This window comes from Aedes aegypti, chromosome 2 (genome assembly GCF_002204515.2).
Source record: "Aedes aegypti strain LVP_AGWG chromosome 2, AaegL5.0 Primary Assembly, whole genome shotgun sequence".
Taxonomy (NCBI): Eukaryota; Metazoa; Arthropoda; class Insecta; order Diptera; family Culicidae; genus Aedes; species Aedes aegypti.
The window spans coordinates 243,205,264-243,222,693 of record NC_035108.1 but is presented as its reverse complement, the minus strand read 5'-3'; the positions used below and the strand labels follow the sequence as shown (position 1 = coordinate 243,222,693).

Below are 17,430 nucleotides of genomic sequence, written 5' to 3'. Positions count from 1 at the left end.
AACAAATCATGATCGAACAATGTTTAAACTCAATTTAATCTTATTTGCGTGTTCGGCAAACTTGAAAAGAATAGAAATTAGCTTTCAAATAGTGGTAATAGCAAGTGGTTTTGATTTTTCACATGCTAGTTATGATTTTTCAAACCTTGAAATTAGCCCTAAAACACATTTTTAACTTGAAGCATACTAAAATCTTTATCAAATTAGCTGAAAATTTTACCAGACATTGTTCTTAGTATGACAATTTAGGATACTGCTTGACCGGTAGATTTCCAGACATTTTTTCAAATATGAACAGGTCTAGTGTATGGGAATAAGGATAAGGCGGCGTTCACAAATTTAGTAACGCTCGAAGAGGGAAAAAGGTAGGCTCAAACATTACGACTCATACAAAATTTTGAAAATTTTCATAGAAAATGCGATACGGAGTGGGGGAGGGGGTCACAAATTTCTAATTTTAACGTTAAGTAATAATTGAATGATGCATAAGAGCATATTTACGATTGAATGTGAGGTGATTGAAAGGTGGAAGCAAGTATCATGCTGCCAGAGTGCAGGCAAAGAACGCCAAAACTACGTCAGTTCGACGGACCATAAATGCCAACCAGCCCCTCAAAGTGAGAAGATAAGGATCCTATTCAGCAGTTTAAAAACAATAAATTAGTAAATAAGCATGGTATCGGAGCTGAACTGATAAAGATGGACCAAAAAAAGGTTGTCTACTACACGGAGAAAAATGCGGCACTCTAAACAAGAAAAAGGAGTCATGCTTTTGGGAGGAACGTATATCTTTGTTATCATGACCATCATGACCAAAAGTCATAATATCATGAATCATTTTACAGAAACGTCAGCTGTACGTTACGTTTTCTATTTTTAGTGTCAATTTAAATCATAACATCATGAAATAAGAATGCTGGAACCATGAATGAAGTTCATGAAAACATACGCATTATTCATGGATTTTGTTACCAGTCATTTATGATTCTTATTTTTATATAAAAAGTGGCAAATTCTGTCATGAAATCATGAAGCTGAACCTGGACTCTTGAATACAGTTCATGAAAACATAAACACTTTTCATGATACTTGTCAATTATCATTCCGATTTTTATGATGAAAAGTGGCAAGTTGAGTCATGGGGCAGTATCCCTGAATAATGAACTCATTTTATGAGAACAAATAATATGCGTCAATCAATATTCCATTCTATATTTGACATAGGTAAACAAATAACATTAAGATTGAAAACGTTCCGGCTAGTAGTGCCGTAAAGAGTGCCACAAAGAGTTTCATGTCTCTAGCAGGAACGCGAATATCCGATCAATTGAATTGGCAAATCGTTCCAGGGCTGGTGGGTGGAACTGGAACATCCCGCTTGTGTAAGTCTTTCTGTTGTAGATTAAGATGTGGGGGAACTTAGCACATTCGAACAGTTAAAATCGCCGACGAGCGTGTCAAGCAAAATCTTCACTTAACGTGAATCATTGCCGGAACGGCATTGGTAGAATCACAGATTGCAAATACATTTTATACATCTAACAGCACCGGTAGCTTAGTTGGGCCGTGAAACTATTTGGAAACTCTCGGAAATGCCGCCAAAAGGCCATCGAAACAATGGCAAGGTTCTGAAATGCATGGTCTCCAGTTTACACTTTTTCAGGACAAAAACATGTTTATTAGACATGCAGGATAAGAAAATACATTGAGTGTTACATCTGTTTGTCTGTGGATGAACCACAGCGAGCACGCAAATCCAATTTTATTCAAAAGGTTGCTGAAGTTGAAAGAACAATAGGCATGGCATGTTGCAAGAATGCCGCACAGCAACCTGCCAAGATGGTGTTTGCTTCGGATCCGCTTGCTACAAGAAGTTGTGGAGCACAGCGAGCTAGGTGAGCTGGTCAAGGGCACAACGATTTTTCGAGCGTGGGGAAGAACAAAATATGGAGAGAAATGTGGCCAAGAATCGAGCAATGTGACGTGAAATTGTTGGTAGAGTGTTCTGTATAGTGAACTAAATAAATAAATGACTACGAGGTCGAATCCAGCCGGTCGAGCAAATTTTCTCAATTTTCCAGAGCGATATTCAATGCTCATCATCATCATACGATATATACATGCGAAAATGATCAATTGGAAAACAAAGTTCTTAGTTCATAACTATGGAAGTAGGTACTCATAAAAAAAACATTAAGCTAAAGAGCAATGTCTGTCCTAGTTGGGACGTAAAGAATAATAATAACAATAAGTATCAATATGCGTTACACAGTTGTAAATTATTGTTATACGACTGTAGCGTTTCAATTTGTTTAGTCTTGTTTACAAGTTTTGTATAAAAACAAAGATGAATTAAATAAAAATAATTAAGAACAATAAAAAATGATTGTTAGAGCCTAACGCCGAAAACAAAAATGCTCAAATAATTTTATCTATGGAAAACTACCCTTCCACGATACACTCCAATACTCGACTAACCATGCAAAATAATAAAAAGGAAACCAAGTAAAATGATTGTGATTCGGGTGCAAATAAAAAAAATACAGGAAATAAAATTTTTAGAACGAGCCGGTGTCTACCTACAGTTGCATACCTACCGCAGTGCAGAAAATGGATTTTTGGCTTTTCGTTGCCATTGAACACGGAGGGCTTGCAACCAGGCGTTGCAGAATTCGCTCTCATTTGAGAATGAAGCACGATCAAAGCAAGCAAAGAAAAACATCCCATCTGTTGCGGTCCACGATCGTCATTGTATCGCAAGGTGTAACAAGTCTGATAAATGGAAGCAGCGAGCGAGAGCCCCAACGAGAGAGCGATGATAAAATCCATTTTTCTCGCTTGTTTACCGTTGGGGATAGGTGTTTTTCTTTACTGGCACGATAAACAATCCACGAACTTCCAATAACAACAGTGTCCCCCAGGCTTGGAGCATGTTTAGAGTGGTTTTATCATGCACTACTATCCCCCCAATCTGCTCAAACTTGTAGCAGAATACGATAAACAGTCTCTCATAATGTGCAGCATATTATGATAGTTACAGAGAGCGATACGTGAGAGATTCTCTCAATTTTCTCAGGATTCAATCCCTGCTTGCAACACTAAATTTGATATTTTTGTTCAAATAAGTGGTTTATAATTTCTTGTCATTGTTAGTTATTTATGGTATGACGAGCCACCAAAAAAATAAATAATTATTTCCTATAAAATTACAGTTGAAATTATTGGAAAAGTGTAAAAATGTTTCAAAAGTGTAAGTTATTTTTTTTTTTCATTTACTTTCATTGCATTTTATTCAATTAGTTTTTTGGTATAAAAATGTGTGAATACTGCAGTTGATGCACGACACAAAAGATGAAAGACGCAGTTATATATTGCGAAACACTACGCTGATAATTTCATTTTATTATTCGTTGAATTCGCTCAACCAAAAAAAAAATGTTCTCACGAAGGTATTCGTTCTCAAGCCCCCTGTGAGCAACGAATAGTTTAAAAAGTACTTCCATGCTTCCACTAATGCACACCTTCAACGGGTGTCATCATACATGACAACCGCGAATTTCCGGACCGACCGGTACTTTAGCAGCAAAACATAAGCAAACCAAATCTAGGATACTGGCGGAGCATTCAATTAGGTTCTGATTTGGAATGTATTTTCCCATACCTACACAAGCATCTTTTCGACGTCGATAAAAGAGACTATAGGCTTATAAGGTTATTCTATAAGTGCCACCATAGGTTTTCCGGATTCGCACCGGTAAGCAATAAAAAATAGGCATTTGTGCGTGTTTGCCACTCAAGTTATAACTTTATCTCTCGGAAGTGCCATAAATTGGTAATTTTATCGTATGGATTGAGGCAACCAGAAATCCACTGAAAAAAATGTTTGATATATCATGAAAAGTGAAAACATTGTTATACAAAATATTGCTTCAAGATTTTGGTGATTAATTCCAGGTAGGTATGTATGTTTTATTTTTCAACGTTCAACGCTCCGTTATCGTAATCATCGTCATCATCGCAGCAGTTTTTCTGTTCAGAACTCAAAATTTTTCGATGAAAATGTGTTCACTGTGTTTCGGTTGAAGAATACAATACAGTGAACACATTTTCCAGTAAATTTTCTTGATTTTGAATGAAAAAACTGCTATTGAAAATTCCGAAATCAATGACGGATCCTGCCCCCAAAGTGTCGATTATAGCGGCATAAAAATGGTTTTTAATAACACGGCTATTGATTGATAAAGTAGTAAAATGCCGTGAATCGTAAGTCAATCCCATCTGCATTTTTGTCAAAATTGAGTTGAGTTCAGTTTTAAACATATCTTCAAATACTCTTTCAGCCGCCCTATTTTTTTTTTTGTATGGTATTCAGTTGGAGCTGCCTGACAGCTTAACTTGTCAAGGCTGAACCCTCGGTCTGGCTTTTGCCAAGTTTCCCCTCTACCAGGACCAATACTCAGACGGACTAGGCAATGGCGCCCACATGAACACTGTTTTTTTATTAGTATTGTGACGTGGTAGTTTTTGGAAAATACCCATATTCCCTTGCTTCTGAGAAAAGGAAGCATTGTGAAAATCAGCAGCTCCATCAGAATTTGTTTGAAATAGTAGTGTAGTAGTGTCATTACTAATACTGTCTAGTCGAAATGGTTTTGAATAATTTGTCATTCAAGTGCTATTCTGATTACTCCTGTCTTTTACGTAAGATTAGAGTCTTAAATGTCAATTGTCGTCAAGTCTTAACAAAATTAGGCTGTTTAGTAGTAGTTCTAGTTAATTTCATTTGTTGTTGTCAAAAGTATTTATTGGTCATTACATTCATATATCCTTAAAGAAAAAAGTCGCTTTCCTTGTCTGTTCAAAAAAATTTCGAAACTAGCAAGTGTACCCTAATGATCGATCTCAGCGGCTTACTTTCCATAGTCATTTTTATAGTGAAGAGTAAAGTTACCTTAGGCTTCTATTACAGTCTCCTACAAGATTCACTTTTCGGTGGCAAATGCAATGCTTCACAACGCCTACTTTCTACTTGTAAATTTTGCGAAAATGAAGCTGGAATTAGATTATTTATACCGCTGTTACAAAAGAGGTAGGGGGACATGGGGCAAGAAGGACACCCGGGGCAAGAGTGCCACCTCTAATTTCACGTAGCTCAAATCAATTTTTTGATGTTTAACGCACAATAAGAATAAATTGAGTACTAATTGAGGGTTGTGTGAATATTACAGTTAAAAATGTTTAGTACAAAAATTTAGAAAAATGCATTTAACTCACCAACGCAAAAAATGCGAAATATTATAAGAATGTAAGACTGGAAAATAAGGTTTGACTCCCAATAAACACAAAATATATTTATTTTTCCGCACAGTATTGATGGTTTTCAATTGTTTAATATAGCTGTGAGGATTTTTTTTTTCGAAAAAGTTCTTTTGACATTAAGTTTTACATATATAAAAACAGTATGTCTTTTGGGGCAAGAGGGACACCGCAATTTTCTCATATAAAATCAAATGAACTTTTATTTTTCTTGTTTAATATTGCATTAAATCAATGCTTCCTACTAAATTAAATCAAAATAAACCATCTTGGACATTCAAAATGGTTTCTGAAAATTTTTACTATTATTGTTACAGTCAAATAAGATGAGAACTTAATAAATTTCGTGAAATTACTTTTTAAATATAAGATAACTTTTATCCCTCAGTTTTTATCTTTACTTACTCTAGAATTTATCGTTTAGGTGGGGAAATAATAATATACAAAATTTGTGGCATTTTGCTTTGGTGGTCTTCTTGCCCCATACGAGTGGCACTCTTGCCCCGTGCCTCGTTAAAAAACCTCATAAGAAGGGACATTTTCAAAAATCTCAAATCATCATGTAATTCTTATATTTTTGAAATCTATCGATAACATCATTTAGAACAAGAGGTGAGGTTGCCCCTACACAGGAATAATCTTCAAAAATTGTGCTAATCAACCATGATTTGAACCTATATATCTTAAGGTGTCCTTCTTGCCCCCAGCCCCCCTATTTCTTATTATGGCAGTGTAAAGACCATACTAAAATAAGACTGTCGCCACTTATTTCTACTCAGTGAATCTACTAGTCATTTTCCTAAGAGTTCCTAAGTATTCCCTACGTCGTATATGATAACGATCTAGCTAGCTAATAGTAAGAGTGGCTACGGATCATTCTGGTTAGCAAAAGGCAAACTGAACGTTACCAATAGTATTAATGTCCACTTCGAATAGATTAATTATTTGAAATGGGCATCAATTCTATCAATGACACAGAATGTCCGTTGGATCACATCCGAGATATTATTGCATCTATGCCATATGAATTATGACGCGGCTATAAGCAAAAAATGCCAAAATGTGATACCACCACTACAGGTTACGCCTTTGGTTTCCATCATATGCGCTAATGGATTATGCCCTCCCATCGCGGCAAGGTCGCATAACCAAGGGGAGGGAAATACTCTTTCAGCTGCCCTAATGAGATAATAAGATTTGTTCGGAAAAAGTAAGAAAAAACAGCAAGTCAAATTGTCCCATAATGAAAAGTAATCGCATATCAGTCCCACTATAGATTTTCTCACCGTGTAATACAAAAAATAACCGTGTTTTGATACTCTTCATATTTTTATCAGAAAAATATAGTAGTGAAAAGCAAATTGTGAAAGTTTCATTAAGATTTGAACATGTTCCAATCCAATCCTATAGGGGCCCAGATAGCCGTAGCGGTAAACGCGCAGCTATTCAGCATGACCATGCTGAGGGTCGTGGGTTCGAATCCCGCAGGTCGAGGATCTTTTCGTAAAGGAAATTTTCTCGAATCCCAGGGCATAGAGTATCTTCGTACCTGCCACACGATATACACATGAGGTGGCAATCGAGCATAAAAGGAGCGGCATCCGTTACTGCGCGGTTGTCACTCTGGATGTGAAGAATGCGTTCAACAGCGCAAGCTGGGAAGCAATAGCACACGCGCTTCACCGCCTCAAGGTACCGGTGCAGTTGTGTAAGCTTCTAGAAAGCTATTTTGATGGTAGGATTCTACTGTATGACACAGAGGAGGGGCAGAAAAACGTTCGAATTACCGCGGGAGTACCTCAAGGTTCAATCCTGGGCCCGCTGTTATGGAATGCGATGTACGATGACGTACTGAGGCTGCCCCTTCCGACGGGTGTTAAGATTGTTGGCTTCGCCGACGATATCACCCTAGTGGTCTATGGTGAATCGATGGAGGAAGTAGAGTTGACAGCAGCGCACTCTATTTCCCTGGTTGAGGAATGGATGAAGTCTAGGAAACTAAGACTGGCCCGTCACAAGACTGAGGTGGTGGTGGTCAACAACCGCAAGTCCGAGCAACGGGCGCTTATCTCGGTAGGTGATTGCACCATAGAGTCCAAGCGATCCCTTAGGCATCTTGGGGTAATGATCGATGACAAGCTGAGCTTCGCTAGCCACGTTGAATATGCCTGTAAAAGGGCATCTACGGCTATAGCGGCGCTTTCGAGGATGATGTCTAACAGCTCTGCTGTAATTGCCAGCAAACGCAAGCTGCTGGCAAGCGTGGCGCTATCCATACTAAGGTATGGAGGACCAATCTGGTCAAAAGCGCTTAGAACGAACAGAAACCTAAAGCGGTTGGAAAGCACGTACAGGATAATGTGCTTAAGAGTAGCAAGTGCATACCGGACGGTATCTAAAGAGGCCGTGTGCATCATAGCCGGGATGACGCCCATCGGGCTCATCATCAAGGAAGATGTTCAATGCTTCAACCAAAGGGGTACCAGAGGAGTCCGCGACACGTGTAAAGAGGAAACGCTCAGAAGCTGGCAGCAGGAATGGGATAACTCCACTAAGGGTAGATGGACCCATCGACTAATACCAAATGTGTCAGATTGGTATGGTAGAAGCCATGGGGAAGTGAACTTCCACCTGACGCAGTTTATGTCAGGACATGGTTGCTATAGACAGTACCTGCATAGGTTCGGGCACTCAGAATCTCCTGCGTGCCCCAATTGTGCTGGTGTAGAGGAAACAGCGGAGCATGTCGTGTTCGATTGCCCCCGTTTCATTGTTGTGAGAGGTCGCATGCTCACTACATGCGGAGGGGACACGTCCCCCGACAATATTATAGAGAGAATGTGTGCGGATGCCGAGTGCTGGAATGCAGTAACTACGGCTGTCACTCACATTATGTTAGAATTGCAGCGTCTATGGCGCGCCGACCAAGAGTTGGCTGCAGAGGATTAGCCCTGCCGAGGCTGGTCCCTTGTAACATTGTTTAAGTCGGCTAGGAGAAGCAGTTTGCCTAGGCTACTTCTGCTACACGTGTTGTGCTATATGCACTGGTCCCTTCCCGAAGGAATACCGTAAGGTGGTTCCGGGGAGATGAGGGTCTGAGTCCAAGGGTCATGTCGATGCACTGTTCACCACTTGAGCAATTCTAAATGAATTGCTCATGCACAGTGCATAGGCTGGTTTTAGCGGGTCGTCGTTGGTGCGTCATCCCCGCATTCCCTGAGTTATCTTCTCAGGGGATCTGTTTGCAGATTTCCCCCTTGTAAAAAACAAAAAAAACACGATATACACATGCAAAAATGGTCAATCGGCAAAGAAAGCTCTCAGTTAATAACTGTGGAAGTGCTCATAAGAATACTAATCTGAGAAGCAGGCTTTATCCCAGTTGGGACGTAACGTCAGAAAGAAGAAGAAGAAGATGTTCCAATCCTCTAGAATTTTTTGAAGATTCGTATGGAAAACAAGTTTGGAAACTTCACACACTATTTTCTCAATGCCTACTTCTTACAGATGGTACTGACTTGCGATTCACGGCAGTAAAGTACTGACAGAAAAAAGTGTTCAACACAAATATGTTTCACTCCTCGTTATAATTGTAAGTTTCAATGTATGAATAGAAACAAAGTGTATTCAGAAAAAATGAAGGTCTCCATATACCCTGTATCGTGAATAAGTAATATCAATTAAAGGTATAGTAAAATAAGAGATATAAACTCCTATCATAATGTATATTGTTCATTCAGCACGTGACAGAAAATAGTGCTCACAACACATAACCCAGAAAAATCAACAAAAATACGAGAAAAGTCTTCTAGCCCTCCTTAGTCATATTTGAACCAATTTAAATATAAAAAATATAATCATTTGTATAAACTATCTGAAAAACTGTTTCAGAAGATCGAGGGATACCTTCTGGAAAAAATGTTCAACGTTTATGAGATTTTACCAATTTGAGGATGTTTTTGAATATCTCGTATGCGTTAAAAGATAATGTGGGCTTCGTGGCCTTGCGGTTAGCGGCGTCAGTCATCTAGGCGTATTGTGCCACGGGGTGTGGGTTCGATTCCCGCTCCAGTCGGTGAAAACTTTTCGTCAAACGAAAAATTCATCGCTGGGCTACTGGGTGTTTCGTGTTGTCCGTTGCCTAATGTTAGTGATCGTTCAGTCTGTGCAGCCTATGTGCTGAAGACGGTGTAAATTGTCTTTTTTTTTGATAACACATAACTGTCTTTGGTTTCAGTACTTAGTACGATCTAGTAGAGGCGCTTTTTTAACTTGAACTATAGGAACCTTGAGGGATAAGAATATATGAACGTTTGTAACATACGATATATTTAGACCTTCATGATTTAGAATTTTGGTATCTTCTGCAAAGTTGTTCAGTAGGTAGCTCAAGGGGTGACATGCAGTGGTCATTCAGATACGGAATTCCGCCACCAGGCAGCGCTAGTGTGCATAAAACGTTTTTTTTTTTTTGCAAATCTCTCAGGAGCAGGCATTGCAGAATTCGCTCTCATTTGATTTTGAAGCACGATCAAAGCAAGCGAAGGAAAACATCCCATCTGTCTATGATCGGCAGTGTATCGCAAGTTGTAACAAGTCTGATAAATAGGAGCACGATTTACTGGCACGATAAACTTCCGATAGCAGTAGTGTTCTCCAGGTTTGGAGCCGTGCCCATTGCTGTTTCTCCCGATCTGATCAAAGTTGTACCAGTATAAGGTACCGCGGGGTAAGTCGGTAAATGGGGTAAGTGAAAACAATTGATATATTTTACTGAATATGTGAATTAACGTTTTAAATTCATGCGTAAACCTTTGAGGCCATTCAGAACATTACGAGAGGTAAGAGATTTCTGAGATTTTTCAGCCATTTTTGCATAATACAGCGAAAAATTGTTACCTGTCAACTGTTACTCCGTAACAAGTTGGCGGCGTACAATCTAATTTTAATTTTTTTCAGTGGAAAAAGTTGCGGAAAATAATTTCCTGTACCACTTCTTAGTTGTCCTCTGTGACAGTTTCAAACCGCAATAAAAAAAGTTTTAGAACTAATTTGACGTAGACCTAAAAATAACTAGATTTAAACACCGTCAATTTTGTTATCAGGTGGGGCAAGTGAAAAGTTTATCATTAGAGATTGAATTTGAGTTTTCCTACTTAAGTAACCATAAGTAAACATGGTTCGCAATTATCATAGAAAAACATAACGTGCTGATAATTCAAAAAACACTATACTCAAGCGTTGAAAGCTATTACAAATCATGGAACTTCTCTAAAAGATGTTGCCAAACATTACAATATTAATATGTCTACTTCGGGCAGCCAATTAAAAGGAAGACGTTGATTGAAAAGTTGCAATATAAGAGAACACACGGAAATCTCGTGGAATGTCTATGTAAACTAGTTCAAAACATAAAAATGGGGTATAGGTCTATCCACATAAAAAAGATTCTAAATACGTTATTGAAGAATTCCGTTCGATTTCTCCCGAAGAGTTACCCGACGTCATATTCGACTTTCTCGAAAAAAAATAACGAGCGGTGGAAATTCTACAGAGCAGAAATGCAATTGCTGTCCTATAATGTAAGAACTAACATTGGAAATGTTGCAGTTATAATGTTGTCGAATCATTTCAACTAACATAACTGAACAGAAGAAAATTCAAGTGAAAAGAATAACATTTTCTTTGTTTACATGTTACTTGTGTTATTGTTCATTGGGAAGCCTTAAGAAATGTTAAAGCTAATAGAAATCGTGAATATAACCTTTTGTTTTTGAAATTATTGTTCAAAACGGTAAACTTTTCACTTGCCCCACGTTTAGGGCAAATGAAAAGTAAGGAGACATTTTTCAAAAACTTTTTCTGTATTTTTTTCTTTAATTTTTCATAAAAATTAATTTCAGCATGCTGCTTATATTTAGTGGGAGTCAAGCTAAAAAATATACACGGCCTCATTTGTTTCAATTTTAAGTCTCTAGAATTTGAAGAATCTCAACTATGCGAATTCCATTACCCACTTGCCCCACGGTACCTTACCATAAACAGTCTCTCTGTGCTGCATATTATGATAGTTACAGAGAGCGATACGTGAGAGATTCACTCAATTATCTCAGGATTCAATCCCTGCTCAGGAGCATGACCAATTAGAAAGATGAAGTCTTCGGCAAAGTTGTCAAGTAGTTCAAATGCTGTTTTTATTTGATTATGCCACCAGATGGCCAGACTTTTGTTTTGCAGATATCTCAGGAATCTGACCTGTGCTAAGAATGATAATAGTAGTAGAATTTGTATTTTTTTGTGAAATTACATGCAATGCGCACGTAAAATCATACCACAAAAAAAACTGAAACAAATAATCAATAAAAAAAGTGTCTTTTGATTTTTATGGAGTCATAGGGGATGCTGTGTCAAATCTAACGATTCCTAGTAAACTAGTAAGATTACTATGCCGTCCTGTTAATGTCTAGCGGAATACTCTGGATTTCTAGTTGTAGGTATTTTGAGAATTTCTGGAAAAATCTGTAGATGTATAGATTTCCGCTGAATTTGGAAATCGATTGCGGTAGTCTTGAAAGTCCTAATAGACTTTTGAGAATTTTCGTCGAAGAATTTTCAACAATATCGCAGTGGATTCTTGAAATTCTATGCGAGGTCTTCAAAATTCCCAGCGAGCTATTGCACAGTGGTTTTATCTACAGAGGAGGGCGGTCATAAATACGAAAGTCGGTAAATTAGTCATAATTTCATGCAATTTGATATGTATTCGTGTTCTACATGCAAAGAATTTCTTTTGAAAAAAAAAAATGAATAAAATCGCAAAAGCTGTACAACTAAGGCTTTCTACGTGTATTTTTGAGCAGCCTACTAAGATTATACATTTAAAATTCAAAATTAGGACACTTGACAGCTACCGTTTGCTGTTGATATATGTTATGTTTTTTTTAAACTGGACATACGACACTTAAGCGGTTACCACCAATCTGGTCGCAAACGGTCGTAGCTGCATTTATGTGCGAAATATAATATAACTATATATGTAAGTTTCATAGAAGAATGCATGAAGGGATTTGGAGGGGAAACATTCGTTTCGGCTTAGTGAATGTTTCTAGAATTTCGTTTTTTTTTTCAAATTAATGTTGTATATCAGCGATGTAGTTTCCAAACAAAATATGCAAATTTTAATTATATTTTTTATAGAGATCAATTAAAACCTTATTGAAAACCAGTACCATTGACAGCTTACTTGTAAAGTATCGCTAACATTTATGACAGCGTAATGAAAGTGTTAATAATATTTAGATTTTTATGATTTATGTCTTCACTTAACTCATCTCACTTAAATGACCCATATCGAAACGTAAAAGCAAGAGTTCAGCAATAGTAGTTTACGGAACAAGTTGCAGAATGATAATTTTTACAGCACGAGTCGTAAATTTGTCCTACGAGGCTTGCCGAGTAGAATAATTAAGACGAGTGCTGTAAAAATCCAGTTCTGCAACAAGTTAAGTACAACATTTTTTGCGATTCCGTTGAAGATCATTCCGTTGAAGAGGGTATCAGAAATTATATCGGAATGCATTCACCATTATTTTACAATTTCTGAAAAATTGTTGTGTAATGATTCATTACGCAACTCAAAACAGTTGCGTGATGAAACAGCGTTTCGTAATGAATCATTACAGCACTGGTTTCAGTTGCGTAATGAGTATTGCCACACTGCATACTTCAGTGCAGGAAAGTAGGCCGTTTCATGACAGATTGGCGTGATGAAAAACAGCCTATTACGATGAGAAATTGCAAAAAAAAAAAAACAATTATGGAACCTTGTTCTATAAGTGTTAAGGCCCAAGTAAAAATGGTGCAAAAGTCAATACTGAAAAAGCAGTTTTCTTTTTCAAAATAGACAAATCGAAGAAAATAAAAATACACAGCTCTATTATTTGCCAAATAAAAAGGCTGTGTGTTCTTATTTTCATCAATTTATTGTTTTAAAAGGAGAAAACTGCTTTTTCAGTTCTGCCTTTTGGGCCATTTTCTCTTGCACCTTAAGCATGATATCATTGAACAAATATCCCGATTTCGTTGAAATGGAATTTTTGGATTTTTGACCTATGGGGGAACCTCTGTGTGTTAGGTAGATTTAACAAGATCTTGTGAATAGTGAGCCAGATCCTGTGGATTCTTAGCGTGCTATTTCAAATTCCTGTGAAATCTTGTTGAATTTATATGGTTGACATAAAACATACAAACTCAACTTCAAATTTGGAATGAATAAAAATGATTAGAAGCTTACTTATTCGTTCGAAATTACGAGCCATAGTTATGGATCAGGGGCACCACTGTTCTATACCGTTTTGTAAATATTTCTCGAGGAATTTCACAGCCTTATTACTATGAACAATCCTATTGAAGGCTTAGTCAGTATTCTGTTGCGAAAAATATTTTTTTTTTTGCATAACAATCGATTTCAGCTATTTAAGGTGTTTTTTTGACTGCAGTCAATTATTCGATATTAGATGCCTTGCTTAGCCGAGTGGTTAGAGTCCGCGGCTACAATACAAAGCCATGCTGAAGGTGTCTGGGTTCGATGTCCAGTCGGTCCAGGATCTTTTCGTAATGGAAATTTCCTTGACTTCCCTGGGTATAGAGTATCATCGTACCTGCCACACGATATACGAATGCGAAAATGGCAACTTTGGCAAAGAAAGCTCTCAGTTAATAACTGTGGATGTGCCCATAAGAACACTAAGCTGAGAAGCAGGCTCTGTCCCAGTTGGGACGTTAATGTCAAGAAAAAGAAGAAGATGCATTGCTATGCAAGAAACATAATTTTGAGGAGTCATTTACAAATTACAGAATATTGTCGAATTGACGATTGGGTTTGAAAATTTATCAATTTTGTAATAACTACAAGATTTTCTGAAAAGTTTTGATTGTATTTCTATAGTCTTACACTACTTTGGTCCAGTTCTTGAAATAAAAACACCTGTGGGATTGTTGATTTTGGCTCATGCATACAAAAAGAATACAATGTTTACAAGAATACTTGTTTTTCTTGTGTCATGTTTTCGTATGCAAAATTTTCATGTTTTATGGTAATAAGAAAATAAGGTCATTGGGGCTAGTTGAGCCTGTTGATCAAACAAATAAATAAATAAAGCTTATAAAACATCATTTAAGGCATTTAACTCTCTCTTTACCATGGTAACACAGGGAATCCACCGATTTTCGACAAACGCTAGCTAAATCAAATTGGTACAATTAGCTCAATAATGATTGGAATAAATTTATAACGCTCATTTGTCTCATCAAACATCGAAATAATGTTGCTTTTTGACACGAAAAATCAATGTTTACACTAGTAAGCGGTAATACATAGGGGCATGAGCGGCTACTGTTGCACTGGTGATGGATAAGTGGGAAATTAACGATTTAAGGTGAAGATGCATCGAAGTCAAAACCTCCACTTTTCAAGAGCACAAATCTAGACAACCAGACAACCATTTGTGCTGAAAATTTTACTCACTGGTCACACGCTGGTGGTGACAAATTGATCAAATTTTCAGCGCGAACGGTTGTCAGGATCTCTAGATTTGTGCTCTTAAAAATGCAAGGTTTGGCTTCGATGCATCTTCTCCTTAAGAATATGTTTAATTCTTTGTTTGCATAAGACTGATCGTGACTCACAAAGCACACCAAATTATTAAAATTCTCCTAAATTGGATGAAAGGTGATTTAGGTTGTTGTAAAAGTCATTGTCAAATGTTTTCTTCTTTCTTCTTTTTGGCCCTACGTCCTCACTGGAACAGAACCTGTTTTTCAGCTTAGTGTTCTTATGAACACTTCCACAGTTATTAACTGAGAGCTTTCTTTGCCAAAGTTGCCATTTTCGCATTCGTATATCGTTTGGCTGGTACGATGATACTCTATGCCCAGGGAAGTCATGGAAATTTCCAATACGAAAAGATCCTGGAATCGAACCCAGACACCTTCAGCATGGCTTAAGAAGACCCCTGCTACATATTCAAATTTCAATTTAATGAAAACAATAATTCATGATTTTTAAATCCCCGTATAACCAGTATTTTGTATATTCGACGCATTAGAGATAGGAATAGAAAGGAATGGCTCCATACATATTCGACAGTAACAAAAGTTTTAACACTATAATAAAATGCACTTACCTGTATCTCCAATAAAATCTCCTGTTTCTTTCGCCTCAACTCGATCAGTAGCTTTTGTTGTTCTGGAGTGAGTTCTAAAATAAAAAGAAAAAGTTTTAATTTCAATGATTACCAAAAAAATCAGATTAGTATTCCGAGCTGTGGCATCATAAGCTAATGTTATTAATAACAAAAAGTGTGTAACAATCGAAAAGTACAATGTAAAGCGTTTGCATTGCCCGAAGTAATTAGAACCATGCTAAGACCAAAATATAGCTGATCGGTTCTCAGCAACTAGTGTGTTGTTTGGGTTTACCTAAACCAGAGGAAGATTTGTATTTAACTTCTTCAGTTATTACGTACCCCCTTTCTGAATGACTGGTATGTACTGTGACTAGCCCGAGTATCATAACATCTACATCAAGAAGACTAAACATAGAAAATAATAACATAACACTGTGAGAAAAACAACGTACTACATATTTTTTCCTAAGATTGGCGACGCTCTAACGTTGAACGTTGAACACCTTTACACTATATCATTCAGTAGTACACATTGCGTAACCGTTCAGGGACAGATGTACAAGAATGCACATGTAAGATAATGGAAAACACACTCGTGTCGCTATATTAAAAAGTTCAAATAGTCGTGAGGCTCAAATAGCTGTAGCACAGCAAGAACAGCCTGAGGATGAAGCGCATATCTTCCGCCGGTCGAGGATTTCGGGTTGGAAAATTTCTCGACTTCTCGAGGGCATACAGTATCTCCGTGCTTGCCACACGGTACAGAGAATTAACAGCTTTTCAAAATAATAAATATTATTTTTGTTTTCAATAAACCTTTTCTATTTGTTGCTATTAAAAACGCGTTGAAACAACAATATTTTTAATCAGAATAAAACACAAATATTGTTGAAGCAATCCTTACAAGAAATTTGTTGAAACAACAAAAGAAAAACTTTACATCAAATGAAAGTTTCATTTTCTTCAATTTCCTTCATGGTTGATTAAATTTATCATGCGTATACTGCCCATATTCGCATAACAGTCCCATGTTGACTTTTGACCAATTTGCGTTTTTTGCATAAATCAACTTAACATCGTTAGACGCTCAAGAAAAAATGATAAAATAGTAGTCTTTGTTCCTGACTTGTACAAAAACAAACCCTGATGGTGTTGTCCCATATTGCAAATAATCGCATAACAGTCACATTGTTAGTGATTCACTGAATATAAACGAAATGATACGGGATAATTTTTTTTTCAAATGCCATATGATTACGATAATAAGATAATGCGACAATGCGTTGTTTCAGATATATTTTTGAAATTCATGAGTGTTTATTTTTAATTCTAATAACAGCATGTTCGATAATATGAAACAAAAAATAATTAAAGATTAATCACTTCCCGTCTGCTTCGAAGAATTTTTATGCTTCGATTTATGTTTCCTGGCGTTCTGGAATATCGATCCAAAACTTCTTTTGGTGTTCTTCGATGACTGGTAAAATTACCCTGAGAAGCGCTTGCTTGCGGGTGGGGCATATTCCAACAGGAACTTTTCGACGCGATAGGATGCTTTCCAACTCAAAACTATCATCGGTTACCGTCTTCATCTGCTTCTTGGAAAAAATACAGCAAGATGTCGACTCGACATCATCATCCAATGAGCCACTGTAGCTCATCTCGTAGCTGCCTTTTTTTAATTTGATCTTCCTTATATTTTCAATATACGGTCGAGGCTTACACTGGTTCAATAGGTATTGAGACACCGTCATTCTCAACTCGAAGAAATCAGTAGCTGCCATGTCCATCGCAACAACATTCTTCTTCGCTTTCTGGACTACGTCTTTGAATTCTGGAAACGTCGAGGCTGGCGATCCATGGCGCATACCTTTTTCTACGGCAGCGTGAAAGCTGTCAGCTGCCATAAAGGTATGGCCGGATTCGA

The 17,430-nt window shown here is 37.3% G+C and overlaps 1 protein-coding gene across 2 annotated transcripts in view; it reads right to left on the bottom strand.

The window, feature by feature from the left end:
* The window catches only part of LOC5575446 (cytohesin-1), a 165,890-nt gene that overhangs the window by 140,813 nt on the left and 7,647 nt on the right, over positions 1-17,430 (bottom strand). For both annotated transcript variants that reach the window (XR_002500464.1, XM_021844673.1), the window contains exon 2: positions 15,501-15,574. Coding sequence is in view for 1 of the 2 variants with exons in the window: in XM_021844673.1 (XP_021700365.1) it covers positions 15,501-15,574 (74 nt within the window). In the remaining variant the exon portion in view is untranslated. The remainder of the gene's footprint in view (positions 1-15,500; positions 15,575-17,430) is intronic.